Source organism: Scyliorhinus torazame, chromosome 9 (assembly GCF_047496885.1).
Source record: "Scyliorhinus torazame isolate Kashiwa2021f chromosome 9, sScyTor2.1, whole genome shotgun sequence".
Lineage (NCBI taxonomy): Eukaryota > Metazoa > Chordata > Chondrichthyes > Carcharhiniformes > Scyliorhinidae > Scyliorhinus > Scyliorhinus torazame.
Genome location: NC_092715.1, coordinates 141,999,526 through 142,018,489, shown reverse-complemented (window position 1 = coordinate 142,018,489; position 18,964 = coordinate 141,999,526). Strand labels below are relative to the sequence as shown.

The 18,964-nt window shown below is 50.4% G+C and overlaps 1 protein-coding gene across 1 annotated transcript in view; it reads right to left on the bottom strand.

Annotated features, from left to right (window-relative positions):
* The window catches only part of tmc1 (transmembrane channel-like 1), a 153,100-nt gene that overhangs the window by 24,900 nt on the left and 109,236 nt on the right, over window positions 1-18,964 (bottom strand). Inside the window, exons 11-13 of the mRNA XM_072517636.1 lie at window positions 13,936-14,130; window positions 11,171-11,350; window positions 10,922-11,077 (exon numbers count right to left, since the gene is read on the bottom strand). Of these exons, the coding sequence (XP_072373737.1) occupies window positions 10,922-11,077; window positions 11,171-11,350; window positions 13,936-14,130 (531 nt within the window). The remainder of the gene's footprint in view (window positions 1-10,921; window positions 11,078-11,170; window positions 11,351-13,935; window positions 14,131-18,964) is intronic.

The window sequence follows — 18,964 nt, the reverse complement described above, 5'->3', positions numbered from 1 at the left end:
CCCCACACCGCCCCATCACCCTTACACCGCCCCCATCACCCCCACACCGCCCCCACAATCCCCACAATGCCTCATCACCCCCACACCACCCCATCACCCTCACACCGCCCCCATTACCCCACAACACCCCATCACCCTCACACCGCCCCCATCACCCCCACACCGCTGCCATTACCCCACACCGCCCCCATCACCCCCACACCGCTCCTTCACACCCACACCGCCCAAATCACTCCGACACCGCCCCATCACCCCCACACCGCCCCATCACCCCCACATCACCCCCATCACCCCCACACCGCCCCGTTACCCCACATCGCAGTCATCACTCCCACACCGCCCCTTCACCCCCACCCCGCCTCATCACCCCCACACCGCCCCATCACCCCCACACCGCCCCAATTACCTCACACCGCCCCCATTACCCCACACCGCCCCATCACCCCCACACCGTCCCATCACCCCCACACCTCACCCATTAGCCCCACACCACCCCCACCACCCCCACACCACCCCCAACACACCCACACTACCCCAACACACCCACACTACCCCAATCACCCCCATCACCCCCACACCACCCCATCACCACCACACCGCCCCGACCACCCACACACCGCCCCCATTACCCCCACACTGCCCCCATTACCCCCACACCTCCCCACCAACCCCACACCGCCCCCACCACCCCCAATCACCCCCACACCACCCCATCACCCCCACACCACCACCCCCACACTGCCCTGACCACCCCCACCACACCCACACTACCCCATCACCCCACACCGCCCACACCACCCCCACGCCGCCCCCACCACTCCCACACCGCCCCAACTCCACCCCCACCACCCCTACACCGCCCTCACCACCCCCACCCCCACACCGCCTCCATCACCCCCACACTGCCTCCATCACCCCCACACCGCCACCACTCCCACACTGCCCCCACCACCCCCACATTGCCCCCACCACCCCCACCCCCACAACACCTCCATCACCCCCACACTGCCCCCATCACCCCCAGACTGCCCCCACCACCCCCACACCACCCCCACCACCCCTACACCGCCCCCATCACCCCCACCCCCACACCGCCTCCATCACCCCACACCGCCACCACTCCCACACCGCCCCCACTACCCCCACACCGCCTCCATCACCCCCACACCGCCGCATCACCCACACACCGCCCCCACCACCCCCACACCGCCTCCATCACCCCCACACCGCCCCCACCACCCCCACACCGCCTCCATCACCCCACACCGCCTCCACCACCCCCACACCGCCCCCACCAACCCCACACCACCCCCACCACCCCCACACCGCCCCCACCACCCCCACCACCCCCACACCGCCCCCACCACTCCCACACCGCCCCCACCACCCCCACCACTCCCACACCGCCCCCACCACCCCCACACCACCCCCACCACCCCCACACCACCCCCATCACCCCCACACCGCCCCCACCACCCCCACACCGCCTCCATCATCCCCACACCGCCCCCACCACCCCCACTCCGCCTCCACCACCCCCACACTGCCCCCATCACCCCCACACCGCCCCCAGCACCCCCACACCGCCCCCATTACCATGGCTCGCGATGCATTCATGCATCTTATCTTGTGTCTTCCAGGAGCTGTTGGTGATGGTGCGGGGGCCCTTCTGGTGTCCCACCTCCCCCGACTCCAGCCACAGGCAGAACCCCACGTGCCGAACAGCAATGACGACAACACTGACATGGGCGGGAGCCCTTGACCCGCATTCCAGGACACCCCAGAGCTCGAGTCCAGAGGTGACACTGACTCCCCGGCACAGCTGTCTCCGTCCCAGGGCCATTCACCTCGGTTTGGCATATTAGTGGAGAGGCTCCTAGGACACTATCTGGTGCGCACCGCACACATGCGTTTGGAGGGCAGGCCGACCCCAGGGACCAGCTGCAATCCAAACGTTTTTGGACTTCTGGAACGGACGGTCAAATCGATTGTGGAGATGCAATCCCAGAGCCAGGGACTATATGAGGATGTGTCGCCGAGATTCCAGCACCTGCAGGTGGAGGAGTCCAACCCTGTGGAGGAGCAGGAGGTGGTGCCGACCATGTGTACCACCCAACACAACATGGGTGGTGTCCACGGCGAAGGCCTTGGGGGCAAAGGCTTCAGCCACGGATCAACACGTTCAAGGCCTGGGGCACTCTGTGCAGGAGGTGGCCGAGGCCCAGGACAGGGCTGCCTTCCCACAGGCGACCATGTGCCAGAGCCACCTGGACATTGCAGTGGTGCTCCTCAGCATGGACAAGTCACAGCGGGCCATGGCTGGGAGAGTCGGCACCATTGCCCAGGTGCTGTCCGACGTGACACAGACCCAGAGGGAGTTAGCCTAGTCCCAGAGGGAGATGCCACATCACTGGCTGATGGGACACACACCCAGGTGGTGGCACAGTACCAGAGTGATGTGGCGCAGCCCCAGATGGAATTGGTTCACTTCCTGTGCAGACCCTGGTTGAGATGGCAGCAGGCCTCTAGGACTGACAGCACAAGGTGTCTGTGGAGCTTCAGGGACCCCGAGGGAAGAGGAGGTGATGGGGCCCATGCTTGCAGCGTAGGTGCTGGGACATCGCAGCACCTCGGACTCCGCCCCCTCTCCTGTCACTGGCGCATCTGATGGGCAGTGGGCAGAACCACGCCACCTGGAACACCCGAACAGCAGCCGGGCCCATCCAGGCCCGATCGCCCAAGAAGATGGTCGCCAAAGGGGATCCGGGTTACAGGGCAGGAATCACAGTAGGCCACCTCCATTCCTGCTGTACCATATGGGGATCCACATAGACGTAGCATTAGCCAGGAAAGTAGACACCAGTTAAATTGGCAAGGGTTTAGGGCAAAATTTAGCGATAGGGATGGGTTGTCAGTAGCCCTGTCGGCGCACCTGAATGCGTTCAGAGCGTCCCGTGCACGTTGCCCCTGGTGCACATGTTGTGCGGCCTCCCATGTCTGCCCAGGTCCTATATGCTGCCCATTCTCGCCCTCCCCGCAACCTCCTCGTCAGACAAGGCTGGGCATTCATCCTTCTCCTCCAGCACGTCACCCCTCTGCTGCGCAATGTTGTGGAAGATGCAGCAAGCCACCATGATGTGGGCCCCTCCAGGGAGGTCCAGGCACCTGAACAGCATCTTCATGATGCCGAAGCTCCGCTCGATCACAACCCTGGTCGCTGCATGGCGTTGTTGTAGCATGTCTCTGCATCAGTCTGTGACCTCCGGATAGATGTCATCAGCCACGATCGCAGTGGGTAAACCCTGTCGCCCAGGAGCCAATCCCCCAGCTGGGAGTGCTCCTTGACGAGGCCCGGAACTGTCAAGTGTACTAGAATGAAGGCGCCATGCACACTGCCCAGGTATCGGGCACAGACGTGCATGATGTGCATCTGATGCTCATATATGAGCTGCACGTTCATCGAGTGGAACTCCTTTCGGCTTCTGTAGAGTGGCCTGTCACCTGCAGGCGCTCGTAGGGTGACATGCATTCTGTCGATCACCCCCTGGATCCGGGGCACCTCAGCGATGGCTGTGAATCCTGCTGCCTGGGCATCCTGGTGGGCTCGGTCCACATTGAAATGGATGTAATGTGTTGACTGGGCATATAGAACCTCCGTGATGATGCGGATGCACCTGTGCACCGAGCTCTGTGAGATCCTGGACAGGTCTCCACTGGGCGCCTGGAAGGACCCTGTGGTGTAGATGTTCAGGGTGACTGTCACCTTGACAGTCACCAGGAGTGGGTGTCCTCCCCATTCCCAGCTAGCCTGGCCAGTGTCAGGACCGGCAGCCCGCGGTCGTGCTTCTCCTTGACCTACCCCCTCTCTGTCCCTCATCAGAGACAATCTGTTTCCCAATTTTTAAAAGCACAAGTGACCCTCGCTGTCGGGAATATCGTCCCCCGGTCGAGGCAGAGAGTCACAGAGGTCCCAGAGAATATGCAAATGATGTTTACTGTACGTGCAGAGTGAAATGCATTGACGCCGATGTCGAGGCACCGGAGAATTGCAATTTGGCGTGAACCCTGTGCCCGCCACGATTTCGGCATCAAATCCAATTCTCTGCCCAATCACCTTTCCCGATTTTGGTGTCAGCCGACAGAGAATCCCACCCATGAATTCCCCATTTTCCCAGCCGCGTGTTTCTTGGCAGCGCTCCATCACTGGCAGTGGGATTCTTCGTTCCCGCCGCTGGCCAATAGGATTTCCCATTGTAGTTGCCCCTCGCCGCCAGGAAACCCGCGGGTAGGGGTGTGTTGTCGGCAGAACGGAGAATCCCGCCCGTGGAGAATTCACACCGTGGCCGATGCAGTGACGATAAATAACCTTACTCATTCAGAATTGTTTTTCATTATGTCATTGTGGTAAATGTATTTCACCTAATGCATGAGCTGTCTGTACTGTCTGTATAATGATGTGACCCATGACCTGGAAGTGATGATACGGGCTACTTCCAGGTACTGAACTGGAACCCTGCTGGGCTCCGCCTCAGGCTCCGCCCTCACCGGGGCCATATATAGTCCGGTCACCTGTGGGTGGCACTCATTTGTACAGCCGACTCTGGCAGGCGAGTTCATGGATATTAAAGCCTAATGTTCGCTCGGTCTCACAGTGAATTGACGGTCATAAAAGTCAAATTTTCAGAAGAAGATATTGGGCTGGATTCTCCGTCGGCGGGATCCTCCATTTCGCCGGCAGCGCACTCATGCCCCGGATTTCCCAATGGTGTGGGGGTGTCCACAATGGGAAAGCCCATTGGCCAGCTGCCAGGACGGAGAATCCCACTGCCGGCGGAGGCATGCCGCACCAGACTGGGTGGCATTCTCCATCCTGCCAACTCCGTTTTCCAGTGCGGTGCACCCCCACCGGCAATGGGATTCTCCGTTCCCGTAGCCAGATAATGGGGTTTCCCATAGTGGCCACCCAATGCTGTCGAGAAACCAGCAGGCATGGATGTGTTGCCACCCTTGCACTGCCAAAATACCTGGGTGGCACTGCCAAGCTGGAAGGAGCACTGATGGGTGCCAGGGTGGCAGTGCAAGGGTGCTCAGGTGCCAGAGTAGCACTGTAAAGGGCCAGGACCCGAGGGGGGGCTGTACCCATGAAAGGAGGGTGGAGGGGGTGTTGAATGGGCGGGTTTGAAGGGCAGGTAAGTAGGGGCCTCAGGGAGGTTGGGGTGATGATAGGTGGGGCCTGGAAGGGGGTTTGCTGTAAGGAGGCTTGGGGATGGCCTGAAGAGGGGGCCCCCCCAGGGACCCCGTAGTGGGGTATCCTCACTTGGGAGGTGAGGGGTAGTGCCCATGTGTATGGAGGGTGACATATCCCATGGGTGGGGGTTGTGGGGACCCACAAGCTCACTTAGAGATCGGGGCACCCTTTCAAAATGGTGGCCCGATCTCTAAGTTCAGCTCCACAATGCGGAAAAGAAATTCTAAGTGCGCAATCTTCCTGCCTTGTTACGCTCTCGCTCAAGCGAAACGAGGCTGGTGAATAGCAGGAGAGGCCAAAAACATGACCTGTGCCAGCTGCCAAACAGTTTGCGATGCAACCAGCCCGCTCCTGGAGGCAAAATCGGGATCTCTCCGTGGCGAGGCAAGAAACCAATTATCACCACTTAAGCCCAATTTCCATGTAATTAACGGGAGCCATCCCATATTCAGCCACCTCCCCAGCAAGTGGTCACGCTGGCGCCGATTAGTACTCCTTTTGAAAGATGTGAACCTGCTGGCAGGGCTTCCGTGGGGAGCCGACGAGGTGGGTAGCTCACAGGCAAAGCTTTGCTCACAGGCAAAGAGCCCGGGGTTGCTGGGATTGTCGCCCCTGTGCTCGATGGGGGTTAGGGGACTCTCGGCTGGGGGTGGTGGATCCTCCGCAGAGGTGGGCCACCATAGGAGGCGGAGGGGGAGGCGCTGTGGGGCAACCGTTCACGGCACCACCATGCCAACCATGGACCATTTACCCGTTCCGGGAGCAACCCTTCTCGCTGCACGTCTGCCCCACCGACCATCCATAATCCCTATCGACTGCCGAGGCCTCTGGCCATGCGGCTGAAGGCTATTGCTGATGAGGAATTGGCAATCGTGGTTAAGTGAGCACTTCACACAACCCAAGTGGACTCCCGTGGGTGGGCAGGCCATGTAGCATGTGGGAGTTGTAATGATATGTATAATGTAAGGAGTGTAAAGGGTAAATAAGATTATGTTCATGTATCTCAACACTAGATGGCACCACAGAGTAGTCTTATAAAAGGCTGTGCCTCAAGGTATTCTGGGAGAAGGTTATAAAGAAGGATAGTGAGAGGTTGAGATAGATTGTTAGCTGTTCTAAAAATATATTATAGATTTCTGTAACATAAATCTTACACTATTGTTTTATTAACTATTACTTAGTGAAGTGTGCAAACCATTTGAAGTAGTGCAAATAAACTAGCTTTGTTTCAAATACATAGCTTGATGTTCTTTGTCAACACTACGACTTTTAGCCATCTTGGAGAACTATACAAGGAACATCACAGGAATCATTGCATCCCAATCATACCTTGATGCCTAGACACTGTGCTTGAAAACTGCAGGAGGCAACACCACACACGCTGCAGCCCAACAGGTGATGGGACACAGCTCCGGGGACGTGTCCACAGCTGGAAGATGGGTGGGTGCCACGGGGAGGGGGAGATGCTTCGAGAGATGGGCCAAGGGGTCGGAAGTCAGACCGTTGTGCGGAAGAAAGTGACAGAGGAGCCATAATGGTTGTGCACAAAGGTGTTTAATGTGTCTTACAAAGCCCATTCTCCTGATGGTGCTGCCCCCCCCACCACCCTCAATCCCCCTCCCCACCCCTTACCTACCCCAACCCCCGGTGCCCTCAGTGATCCTCTGTGCTTGGCCCACCCAGCTCTACAGCTGCGTCTCGATATCTCCACAGGAAGCATATCATAGGTGGAGGAAGCCTGTTAGCTACCTCGTCCTGTGGCCTTCGTTGCCTCTGGTGGGCGCCTCTGGCTCTGAGGCCGGAGGGCCCCAGCACACTTATTGGCAGCATATGCACAGCCTTGCCGCCCTGTCCTGTGTGCTGACTTCGAGACGCGGCCACATCAGAGGAGTGGAACTTGGGGGAGCTGCTGGCTACCACTGCCACTCCATGGGACGGGTCCGGGTTGGCACCCAGCACCCCCTTCCCCCGGTCAGTGCCCATAGGGCCCTGAGGTTCACCTTGGGACGGAGGGGCAGCTGGTTCAAGCCCCGGCTGCCCCTGCATCATCTGGCTCTGCCAGCCCTGGCAGTTCCCCATAGTCTGCACCACACCCCCCAGCGAGTCGTACATTCTGCCAAGAAGCTCAGCCGATGTCGCGACCCCTTGGAGCACCTTCTGCACCAGGTCGCCACTGCCCTCACCACCGTAATAGTGTTGGCCTCGGTGCCACACATTGCCGGCCCCATCTCCTGTGCCCGTAGCTTCTGGGACTCCTCCAAGTGGCTATGGATCTGGTGGAGTGACGCTGACATCTCCATCTGAATGTCCCAGCTTCACCCTATCATCTCAATTAGCTCTAGGTACCTCTGTACCACAGGCTCAGCATCAGGCTAGGATACAGCAGCCCTCCAACTGCTGTCTCACCTGCGGATTCCTGCCTCCACCTGATGTGCATCATCAGCAGTGTGGTGCTCACCAGATTGTGCCCCAGAAGCCTGTCCACTAACATTTCCTTTTGAGGTGTGTGTATCTGGACTGGTGGAGGGTGGGGATGACAACTGTGCTCAACTATAACGGTTACATCCTCGGAGCTCTCCTCCGAGGTCGTCTCCTAGGAGGCAGGAGAGGGCGCCGCTTGGGATGGTCTGGTGCCGTCGGCTGGAGGACCAGCGGGAGAATGGACATGTGGTCAGTGGGAGGGTTGGGTCAGCCAGTAAGGCAATGACAACTCACGTTTGACAGGTCCTCCGGGTGGAGCCCAGTGGTTCCTCATCTCTGCGGCATCCGGCAGCTTCTGCGTGGGTGACGGATCTGTCCTCAGCCACACCCGTCACCTCCAGGTCACGCTCTTTGAAGGAGTGAGGATTCTTATGCTGGCACCCCTCTGTCAGTCTAGGCCCTCTCCCGACGATTATGGGAGAGCTTTTCCTGAGAGGACACAGAGGGAGCATCGTTAGCCAAATGCGACCGCCCCTGGTGGGAGGGGGGGTATGAAGGCAGGTTGGTGGGAGTTGAAGAAGGAGGGTGTGGAGGAAGGGTTGGGGGTCGCATGGGGTATTCGGGGGTGGAGGGGTCGTTGGTGTCTACTCACTCTTGCTGCCAGGTCGGCAGGTCGTTGACCTTCTTACGGCACTGGAGGCCAGTCCTCCTGGTCACACTGCCCGAGCTCACATGTGCCACCACCTCATCCCAGGTAGCCCTGTGGCTGACTCTCCGGCACCGTTGACAGACAAGGACATCTCTCCTGGCCTGCACAGTGTCAATCAACCTCCCCAGAACTGCGTCCCCGAATCTTGGGGCTGGTTTCCTTGCTGCCATTGTTGTGAGCTGGCAGGGGTTGTCTGAGCAAGTGCAGCTTAAGTGCTGCTGTTAGCAGGGGGGCTGATGAGCATGGTCCTGCCGTATCAGCTGGTGAGTCTTCATTTGCAGCGAGAGGCCCGTGAGGCCTCGTTAAGTGTACCAATCAACATTGAATAGCGTTGCCGGCCTTGCTGGGCTGAGCGCCGGGAAGCCCGTGGCAATTCCCGGTCGCAACCACACTTAGAAATGTTTCTAGAGAATCGCGCCCTAAGTGTGGGCTAAACTGGTGAGAAACTCCCCAGGGTCCAGAAAAGTAACTAAGTGTCATTGGATAGTGGTGGGGTACTCGCCAGTGGAGCCAATGGGAAACTCCCTGAAAAACCCGCCACAGATTAATTTAGAAACATTCCCGTTGAATCGCGCCCGGTGTTTCCTACAGCGGAGGCTAGCATATCTTCCGGCCCCAACTTAATTTGTTATGCACCCAGGTGTTTTGCGTTGTATTTTGTGGCGCATAATCCACCATCACGTCCGTGTGCCATATTGAAAAGGCATCTAATATTACTGACCGACTATTGAAGAAGGAAGCTGGACCTCCTGATAAAGAAGGTGGATCTCTGGGAACACTCTTGAGGCTGGAAGATGGACCTCCTTGATGACAATAAATCTGAAAGATCCACCTGTAGTTGCTCCCCCACCCACTGTTGTGGTGTTCTGGGATCTAGAGTTTCTAGTGGCCTCCACACCGAACTCTGGAGGCAGCCCTGGCATTGTTTAGGTGAGACCATACATGCTTTGAAATGGCATGTTTTCCTACTGGCATCGTGAAATATTGTGCATGAGTGGATGATTCTGGTCAGGCCATGAAAATGCCATTAGCAGGATGCAAATCAGTTTCATGTCAGCCCCCAGTGGGTTTTCCGATCCACCATGGTGGCACCAGCGGATGATACCTTGGGAAATTCACACTAGCATGAAACCAATTTTTTCCATTCTTGCCAAATTCTGCCCATCTTCTCTCCCCCCCACCACCCTCCACCCACCATTGCACCAGTCAGTGGGGCCATGGGAGAATTCCTCCCATATATCGATAGACGTGCAAGTACTAATTGAATTAAGTGATATTGGCATGGTGAGAGAAGGTGTGGTTGGGGTAAAAGTTCAGCCATAATATTTCTGAATGGTGGAGAAGGGCCAAGTGGGTGGAACATTCTCTGTGCTTACCCTCACCAGTTTTACAAGCAGTACACTTGTACACTTGAGATACTGTCACCTCAAATTTGTCTCCTTTTCCCACCCCTCACACCGCTTCCTATGATCTCTAAACACCTACCCCCAAATTTGTCTTACTGTGGACAATATTCCAACGCACTGCCTGGCATACACCTGTTTGAGATGTTTCTATTTCAATGAGGGCCCAGTCCTCAAATTAGCTTTGCTCCCAGCTCAAGGATAGGACTGGGACACTGAAAATGAAAACTTACATTTTTCATGTATGGTACAATCTGACTTGACTATACGAAGAACAATGGGCGGGATTCTGCTCTACCTGGCGGGGTGGGCCCTACCGGCGCCAAGGAGTGGCGTGAACCACTCCAGCGTCGGGCCGTCTGGAAGGTGTGGAATCCTCCGCACCTTCAGGGGCTAGGCCGGCGCCGGCGGGGTTAGTGCCGTGCCAGCCGGCGCGGCAGGGCTTGGCGCCGCTCCAACTGGCGCCGAAGGGCTTCCGCCGGCCGGCGCGAGTTGGTGCATGTGCGGGAGCGCCAGTGTGTGCTGGCGTCATCCCAGCTCATGCGCAGGGGAGTTCTTCTCCCCGCCGGCCATGGCGGAGGTTGACAACAACCGGCGCGAAGGGAAAGAGTGCCCCCACGGCACAGGCCCGCCCGCGGATCGGTGGGCCCCGATCCCGGGCCAGGCCACCGTGGGGCACACCCAGGGCCAGATCCCCCACGCTCCCCTGAGGACTCTGCAGGCTGCCCGCAGAGTCAGGTCTCGCTGGTACAGACCTGGTTTGATTTACGCCGGCAGGACCGGCCGAAAACGGGCGGCCTCTCGGCCCATCGCAGGGCGGAGAATCGGTGGAGGGGTGGGGGGTCCCCGACCAGCACAACGCGATTCCCGCCCTCGCTGAAAAACCGGCGCCGGAGAATTCGACAGCCGGCGATGTAGCAGCGGGGCAGGATTCACGCCGCCCCCCCCAGCGATTCTCCGACCCGGTGGGGGGGGTCGGAGAATCCCGCCCAATATGTTTCACTGTACCTCGGTACACATGACAATAAATCTGAATCTAAATCTCTAATGAATTAACTTTGTGCTGGAGATCTTTGGAATCTCGGTTCAGAATATATAAATATTACATATTACTGAATATTGTTTATTGACAGAAGATACCTGCCCCACCATGGTCTCCCAGCAAGGTCCTCTGGGTACAATTGCAGGATCTACATCCAATAGAGGACGTGAAGTTGAGTTCTCCAACCAAGTTCCATTATAAAGATTCTTCTCCCAGATAGTAATATTGTATCTAACAATCTTTTCCTCTTCAAGCTGAAACAAAATAAGTAATGTGAAGTGATGTAGACTTCTTCAGCCTTGAGTGTTCTTTTGCATGTGAAGTCAAAATTATTGCATTGTTCTTGCCTTCAGATTAATTTCATCCAATAATGCGATAATAAATGTGTAGAGGTTACCAAGAAACAAAGCAAAAATGCGGCCCAGCTGCCACTGAAGTGCAATTCGTGGATGGTAGTTCTCTAAAGGACTAATGATGTCAAATAACATTGGGCAGAACATACCCAGCAGCGACATGACCATATTTACCTAATAAAAATCACACAGGATTAATAACATCACACAAATTTTAAATAAATTAATACTTTAGAGAAGCAGCAATGTCAATTCAGTCTCTCTGAAGGAAATGGTAAGAGGTCACACATCTCAAGGCACTCAAGATACATCATGTTCAATTAGTTGTTTTTTTAAAGTACAACTAAATACAATGGGGCACCATGTTCAGGAACAAGTACTTGTCAATGGTTTTATATCTGAAAGCTTTGATTATGTGCAGATTTGGTTTTAATACATTTGGTCACTATATATAGCAACATATTGGGCGGGATTTACCGACCGCCCCTGAAACCCCTGCGCGGGCGTGGGACCGAATTTCCCACTGGCGTGAACATTGTGATTCTGCCCCCAGAGTGGTGTTGTGTGAAAATCCCCAAAAGCAAGAAGGCCTTCCGTTACTGATAAGGACATTAGTGAGCAGAATTTCTTATTAGTCACAATATTCAGATAACTTTGATGGAGTTCCACACCCACCCAGCATATGCTTGGATTCCTGATGCTGGTTGATTTATTGCTGTCACAGGTCTGACAGAAGGGCCCATATAGGAAATGGGAAATAAAACTCATTTTCTATCTCGTCTTGCCTACTGCATTTGATTGCAACGCGCCAATTAGCCCTTTAAATCCCCCTTTGGTCCCGTACCCACTCTAGATTAGAGAAAGACATTTCCTTACTCACTCTCAGAGTTCTGATGGTATACATAAAGAGAAATACATTCGCTGGCAGTGGGATTATCTGCTCCTGCCTCTTGTCAATGGGATTTCCCATTGAAGCAACCCCACACTGCCGGGAAACCCATGGGCTTGGGTATGCCGCCGGCAGTAAAAGAATCACAATGCCTGAAGAATTCGGGTCATGGTTTTACTGATCCACCTATGTGCCAGATTGTCATTCCTCTGTATATGTGCAATGTTAGATTGGTAACTGTCACATTGAGAGGCCTCCAGTTCTTGTACCAAAATTCCCTACATCATTTTTAACTTTTTTCTCCTGTTATTTATGTATCTATGTTTTCTATCTATGTATCTTTATTTCCTTTTGTAGATTGCTGTCCAAAATCTGACCCAATTCTTCTCCTCACATCTACCCCATCCACCTTCTGTATACTCTTCCCACTCCATAAAACACTGAGGTGAAATTCTGAGGCCTTGTTCAAGAAAGCAATGGCAGATTTCTTTGTGAGGATCAGAATTTTGGACTTGGATTGTAACTGTCTGTTTTACCCTAAATTTCAGAGAATTAACAGGAGCACAAGCAACAGGCAACCCGAGAAGCCAGGTTCATAGAGTAACATAGCAAGAGATCCAACTTGGTACAGATACATGGCCACCACTGTGTATTACCAAAGAAGATTATTGATACATATAGTTACATGTCAGGAGGCCTCCATATTTTATGGAACATGAACAGAAGCTCTTAAAGCTGTCACTTGTTCTAGGATTGCCTGCACTGATGAGAAGTCCCCTTTGAAAATACCACAAATGTGGGCATTGGATCCAACCATATGCCATCGGAGAGATTTTGCAAAGTATCTTGGTTTTAATGCTCTGCATCAATTTGTCTTTTCATTACTTTTTGTACCTGTAAACTAGTTTTTAGTGATATATATATATTTATATATGGACTCCTAAACCTCTTTGTTCCTCCACTGTTCTTAGTATCTCACCATTAAGAAAGTATTCTGATTTATCTTTCTTGGATCCAAAGCGGATGACATCATACTTCCCAATATTGAACTCCATCTGCCATAGTTTTCAATACTCACTTAGTCTGTCTCTGCTCTTTTCTAGCTTTATGCTCAAATTGGTACAATTTATTATGACTTCAATTTAGTGTAATCTGTGAATTTGTGTTTATAACTATCTATTCCTTTATCTATGTGCTCAATATGGTGAAAAGCTGAGGCCCAGAACAGATCCATGAAAAAATCTCTAGTCGCATCCCACTAATTGGAAAAGTTTTATCCCTGTTCTCTGTCTCCTGCTGATGGCGAGTTACAGATCATTCAGGAATCTGTGTTGCTTGGCAACATGCACATTTACAACATATTGTAGCCTGGAGCTATGGATAGTGACGATAAAGGCTCCAACTTTCTTTCCATCACATGGCTGATTCAGAATCTCTTATCTGTCTCCCAACAAATTACCAACCATGTCACAAGATTTCCACTAATACAATTTTAAAAATAATAATCCCTCATAAAATACTTCAGAAAATTTGTTATCAAATATCCACATTTGATCTTGTAATTTAAATAACGGGGAAAATCTAAGGCTTTGCCTTATATACTTTACCAAAATAAGTACTCACATATTACTATTTATTTAGAAAACTGAACAGCTGACAGGTGTCATCAAAATGGGAATTGCGTAACTAATGTAGAATATGCAAATCCAGGTTTTTACGTGTCAAATAGTTTAATATAGTTCAGTGTTTATGAATATCTAATCGTCTATTTGAAATAATTAAAATATGTTTTTCGAAGTACAGCTAGATTTATGTAACTGATTCCATATGTCACCCTGTTTCCACAGTGTAAACTATTTGGTGCACTAACTTCATTTCTTTCCCACCAGCCATAGTCGTCCAGTCCCTCCTGTGCGAACTTCTGAGACCTTCTGACGACGAAAAAAATAAGATAGCCACTTCCAGCCAGAGTGAGGAGTACCAGAAAGTTGGCAAGAACCCGTAAGAATCTGGTTAAATGGATATTTCCTTCTTTCCGATTCTCTTGCTCCTCAAGAATAGATTCCTGTGTTCAAGTTAATTTTTAAAGTCATTTGTGAATATCTAATAAAGTGTTTATCTGCAGGACTAACAAGTTATCGCATGTGAATATTAGGTAAGCATACTTTAGTTACATATTTTCAATCATTAATCCATTAGAGTGACACAAAATGCAAACAATCTAGGCATTCTACCATAATTTTATAAAAGATCAGTGTCTTAACAAAAGATAACTCAGAACATGATGCAACCTGGACTCCTGCATGAGCCGAACATGATGTGCAATAAAACATATTGCTTTTCAGGGTGGCACAGTGGTGCAGTGGTTAGCACTGCTGCCTCACGGAGCTGAGGACCCAGGTTCGATCCCGGCCCCGGGTCACTGTCTGTGTGGCGTTTGCACATTGTCCCTGTGTCTGTATGGGTCTCACCTCCATAAACCAGGGTAGGTAGATGGGCAACGCTAAATTGCCCTTGAATGGAAAAAAAAGACTTGGGCACTCTAAATTTAAATAAGTAACTAAATACATTTCTTTTCAGCGTGTAGGTCAAGCGGTCAGCCCCACCACCAGGAACTCATCAGGGGCTGGTTTAGCACAGGGCTAAATCGCTGGCTTTGAAAGCAGCCCAAGGCAGGCCAGCAGCACAGTTCAATTCTCGTACCAGCCTCCCCGAACAGGCGCTGGAAAGTGTGGCGACTAGGGGCTTTTCACAGTAACTTCATTTGAAGCCTACTTGTAACAATAAGCCATTTTCATTTCATTTCATCATGGGGGATCAACTCCAACAGGGCCAGAAAATCCCGCTGATGAGAAGGGCCAGAAACAATCCCACCCATAGGAACAGGAGTAGGAATTCAGCCCCTTGATCCTGATCCACGACTCAATTAAACTCTAACTGATACGTATCTGAACTCTTATCTCCACACCATGGTCCCCTAACCCTCATTACTCTTGCATAACAAAAACATATCAATCTCAGTTCCACCTGGGGTCACTCTCAGAGGCAGAAGGGAACGGGGCCAGAAGTGTGAGGCCACCTTGTATGACGGCTTACCCAATGAGTGACCCATCACTGCTCACCATCTCCATAACTGCCCCAACCCCAAAAAGGAGGAAAACAAAAAAGACGGTGTGATCTGTAAGAATTTTCAGCAAGCATTCAATCAACCTGATACCTGTCATCAACTCAATGTCTCCTAAGAAGTTTTGTTAATAATCATTCCAATATCATACAACTTGCTATCGCTACATTTAGGATATTATTTGTAACATGTATGCAGTAAATGGACACTGAAACATTGAATAGCATTTGAAGAAGAATAACCAGGATCATTGCACAGCATCTTTTAAGTAGTCAAGTTGTTGAGCTGTGCAGAACTGATCTGCATAACTAAAGGAAAAAAAGTGAAAGGGGACATGATATGGTCTTTCAAGAAAAGTTGAAGTTTGAAAATATACTTCTAGGGTTATAAATGAATCACATGGTTAGAGTTGAATACTGAGGGTTTAAGTATATTTGGAATTTTGCCATTATTTTCAATGATGGGAAGCCATTTCACAGAGTTGCGTTCTGGAAGTTTAACTGTAGATTGTTACATTCTTCAGGCAATACTGTGTTAGACGTTTTAGTTGCTGTGATATGAAGAGTCTAAAGTTCTGTTCCTTTTTCACAAACACACACTTATTTCATTCCAACAGCCTTTGCACAAAACTCTAACTATACATCACCTGACAGAGGCCACCTGAAGCACCTTTACATATCAGTGTCAATTAATGGATACTTAACATAAATGAGACAACTAATTGCAATGTCTCTTAACCCATTACTTAACAGTCTCCCCTTCCTTGGAGAAAATAAATAATTAGGTGAAAACAAAATTTCAAGAAACTCAAAAACGACACACCTGATTTCCCCCCTTTTTCTTTGGCTGAGAAAGAAAAAAAAACAGTCACAGAAACAAGCGCCCTTCATTAACAATATCCAAAAGTTTCTGTGAACTTGCCCCTCGTTTTGTAAAACAGTCTGACAGTTGACAGCTCCTGTCGACCCATTAAATTTTTGTTATTTCCCCTCTGTCCAACATCTGCTACAAACTTGCGATGTCTATCCGTAACCTCTTTTCATTGACACTTTTTGTAGAGTGCACATTTTCCCACAGGGATTTATTGTCAATGTGACAGTCAATAGGTATATTACCCAAATCCCCTAATCCCAAAATTTCTGTCAATATCATACTTATATAAAAGGCCATATCCACCGCCTCTACAAGGCTTAACGTCTCAGCAGCCAAAGTGCTTTTTACCACTCTCCTTATTTTCTTTGTTTCCCACACAAGCAGGCAACATTTACCATTGTTCCCCAAAAGGAAAATTATAAAGTCTCCTGCGCTTGAAACCCCATCACATAAATTTGCGTAGGACGCATCACTATAAACTATGAGTTTCAACTGCCTAAGGTCACCTAAAACCGGGAACTTCAATACACACTCTTGCATTTTTAGTTTGGCCAACGCTTTATTTGCTCTTATTATGTCTTCCACTTTGGGATCATTCATTTTTGTACTCAACACTAAGACATCAAAACTCACGTCCGGTCTAGTCTGTCTACCTAACCAGTTCAGTTGCCCAATTAAACTTCGCAGTTGCTCTTTTTCTATCTTTGAAACCATTGCGTCTTTTTGTGAAACTCGGCCACGACTAATTGCTATTGGGCTGATGCTTTCCAAATAAGATTGCTGACGTAAAGTTGCCCCTAACTTAGTCTGTCCAATTTCCAGTCCAATATATTTAAATGCACCGGAAGCCTGACTTCCAACCCTGAATTCTTTCCTCAAACCAGAGATTACAATAGCTTCAAAATCACTGGTCCCACTCCACAAACAATCATCGACATGCATCATAAAAATGCCAGAAAGATTTCCTTTATAGTGCCAGTAAAACATTGCAGGATCTGCTTTCAACTGGCAACAGCCTAACTTTAACAAAACTGACCTTACCGAAAAATACCAGACTCTAGATGCATCATTTAATCCATATACACATTTGTTCAACTTCCAGAGTACCCCTTCTGTGTGAGCTGCTTCTTTAGGAGGATGGAGAAAAATGTCTCTCTGGAGCTGGTGCCCCTGCAAAAAGGCAGCTTTTATATCTATAGATTTGCATTCCCATGCCTTTGTGGCTAATAGAGCCAAGAAGATCTTTAAAATAACCTTTCCTGCTGTAGGTAAATCTACCCTTAAATCCTGATCTTCTAAATTTTCTTCAAATCCCCTTGCCACAAGCCTGGCCTTTGGCTTATAAGTTCCATCCGGAAGAACCTTTCCCGTGCAAATCCATCTGTGGAATAGAGCTCTTTGTCCCCTATCCAGTACTTCCGTGTATACCTCAAATTCACTCCAACTATGCAATTCTTGCTGTTTAGCTTCTTTGATAACTTTTTCATCGAATTTATTTTAAGCCATCAAAATCTCACGTGCATGTGTGCTTCTACTCCTATTAGCATTCGTAGTCTTACTCATGTTCTGAGATCTTGATAAACTACGCCCCTCTCCCGCCTGGTATCTCGTTCTGTACAGCTACTACTTGATCTTTCCCTTCTGCTGTGGGATGTCCTTTCAATAGTTCTCGACCTTTTCCTGCAAACCTGTTCACTATCCGATGTACTATCTGAACTGACACTGCGTTTCTGTGCCCTCCATTTCTGAACTTCGTTTTCCCAATCCATTGTCTTGACTCCTTCCCCTGAATGCTGTACATTCAACCAATGTTTATACTTTCCAGTGGCCTTCCCTGCTCTACTAATAACAGTTGCATCCTTCCATTGACTAGACCCTTCAGTCACTTTTGTACCAACTTTTGGCAGTTGCCCTTTCGAAAAAATGGCCTGTTCTAATTCATCTGAAGTGTTGTGTTCCTCCACAGAAACCCTGTCTATATCAGTTAATTGGTCCTCATAGTTCTGTAACACATGCGTACCAGATGACTCTGGTTCCTCGTCATGTCTGTCTGCTCTGTCTAAATTTGAAAATTTGTAATCTGTACCCATTATCCTTGATGAATGGACCCTAACAGTTTGATTACCATGTTGCAAAATAATTGTTTTGCCATCTATGCCTATGATCGTCCCTGGGCCTTTCCATTCATTAGAATTGTCTCTCTTATAGTATACCATGCCTCCTTGCTGAAAAACGGCATCTGATGGCCGTACGTTATGTCTTAAAGCTCTGCGAATTCTTTCAGAGACTTCTGCTTCCAAAAAAGCTTTTCTACTGCTATGTAATGCATTTAAATGTTCAGCAAAACCAGAGCTACTTGTAGTCCCTTCCCAAGCTGGAGGCTGGTCATCCAAAATGGACAGAATTTTAGGATTTCTACCAAATACTAATTGATAAGGACTATAGCCCCCAACCATCTGCAATGAATTTTTTGCATGTACTGCCCATGCTAAAGCTGAATTTAGCCTGCAATTTGGTCGATCTGCCAAAATTTTCCGAAGCATGTCATCGATGACAGCATGATTTCTTTCACAGACACCATTACTAAATGGGCTTTCTGCAGCCGTATTCATAACTCTGATATTTACGTTTTCACACATATCCCTAAACTCATAATTAGCAAATTCTCCCCCATTGTCCGTAAGGAATTTTGCCGGTGGACCCATTCCTGTCCCTATCCATTTTTCCACGATTTGATCCAGAATTACTCTCTTTTCTTTACTTTGTACAATCATTGATTGACTAAACCTGGTTGCTAAATCTACAAAATGCAAAATAAATATATTATTTGCTTTATCCCAGATCTTAAGGTCCATGGCCACAATGTCATTAAAATCCCTGGCCAAAGGTAGGGTTACTATCT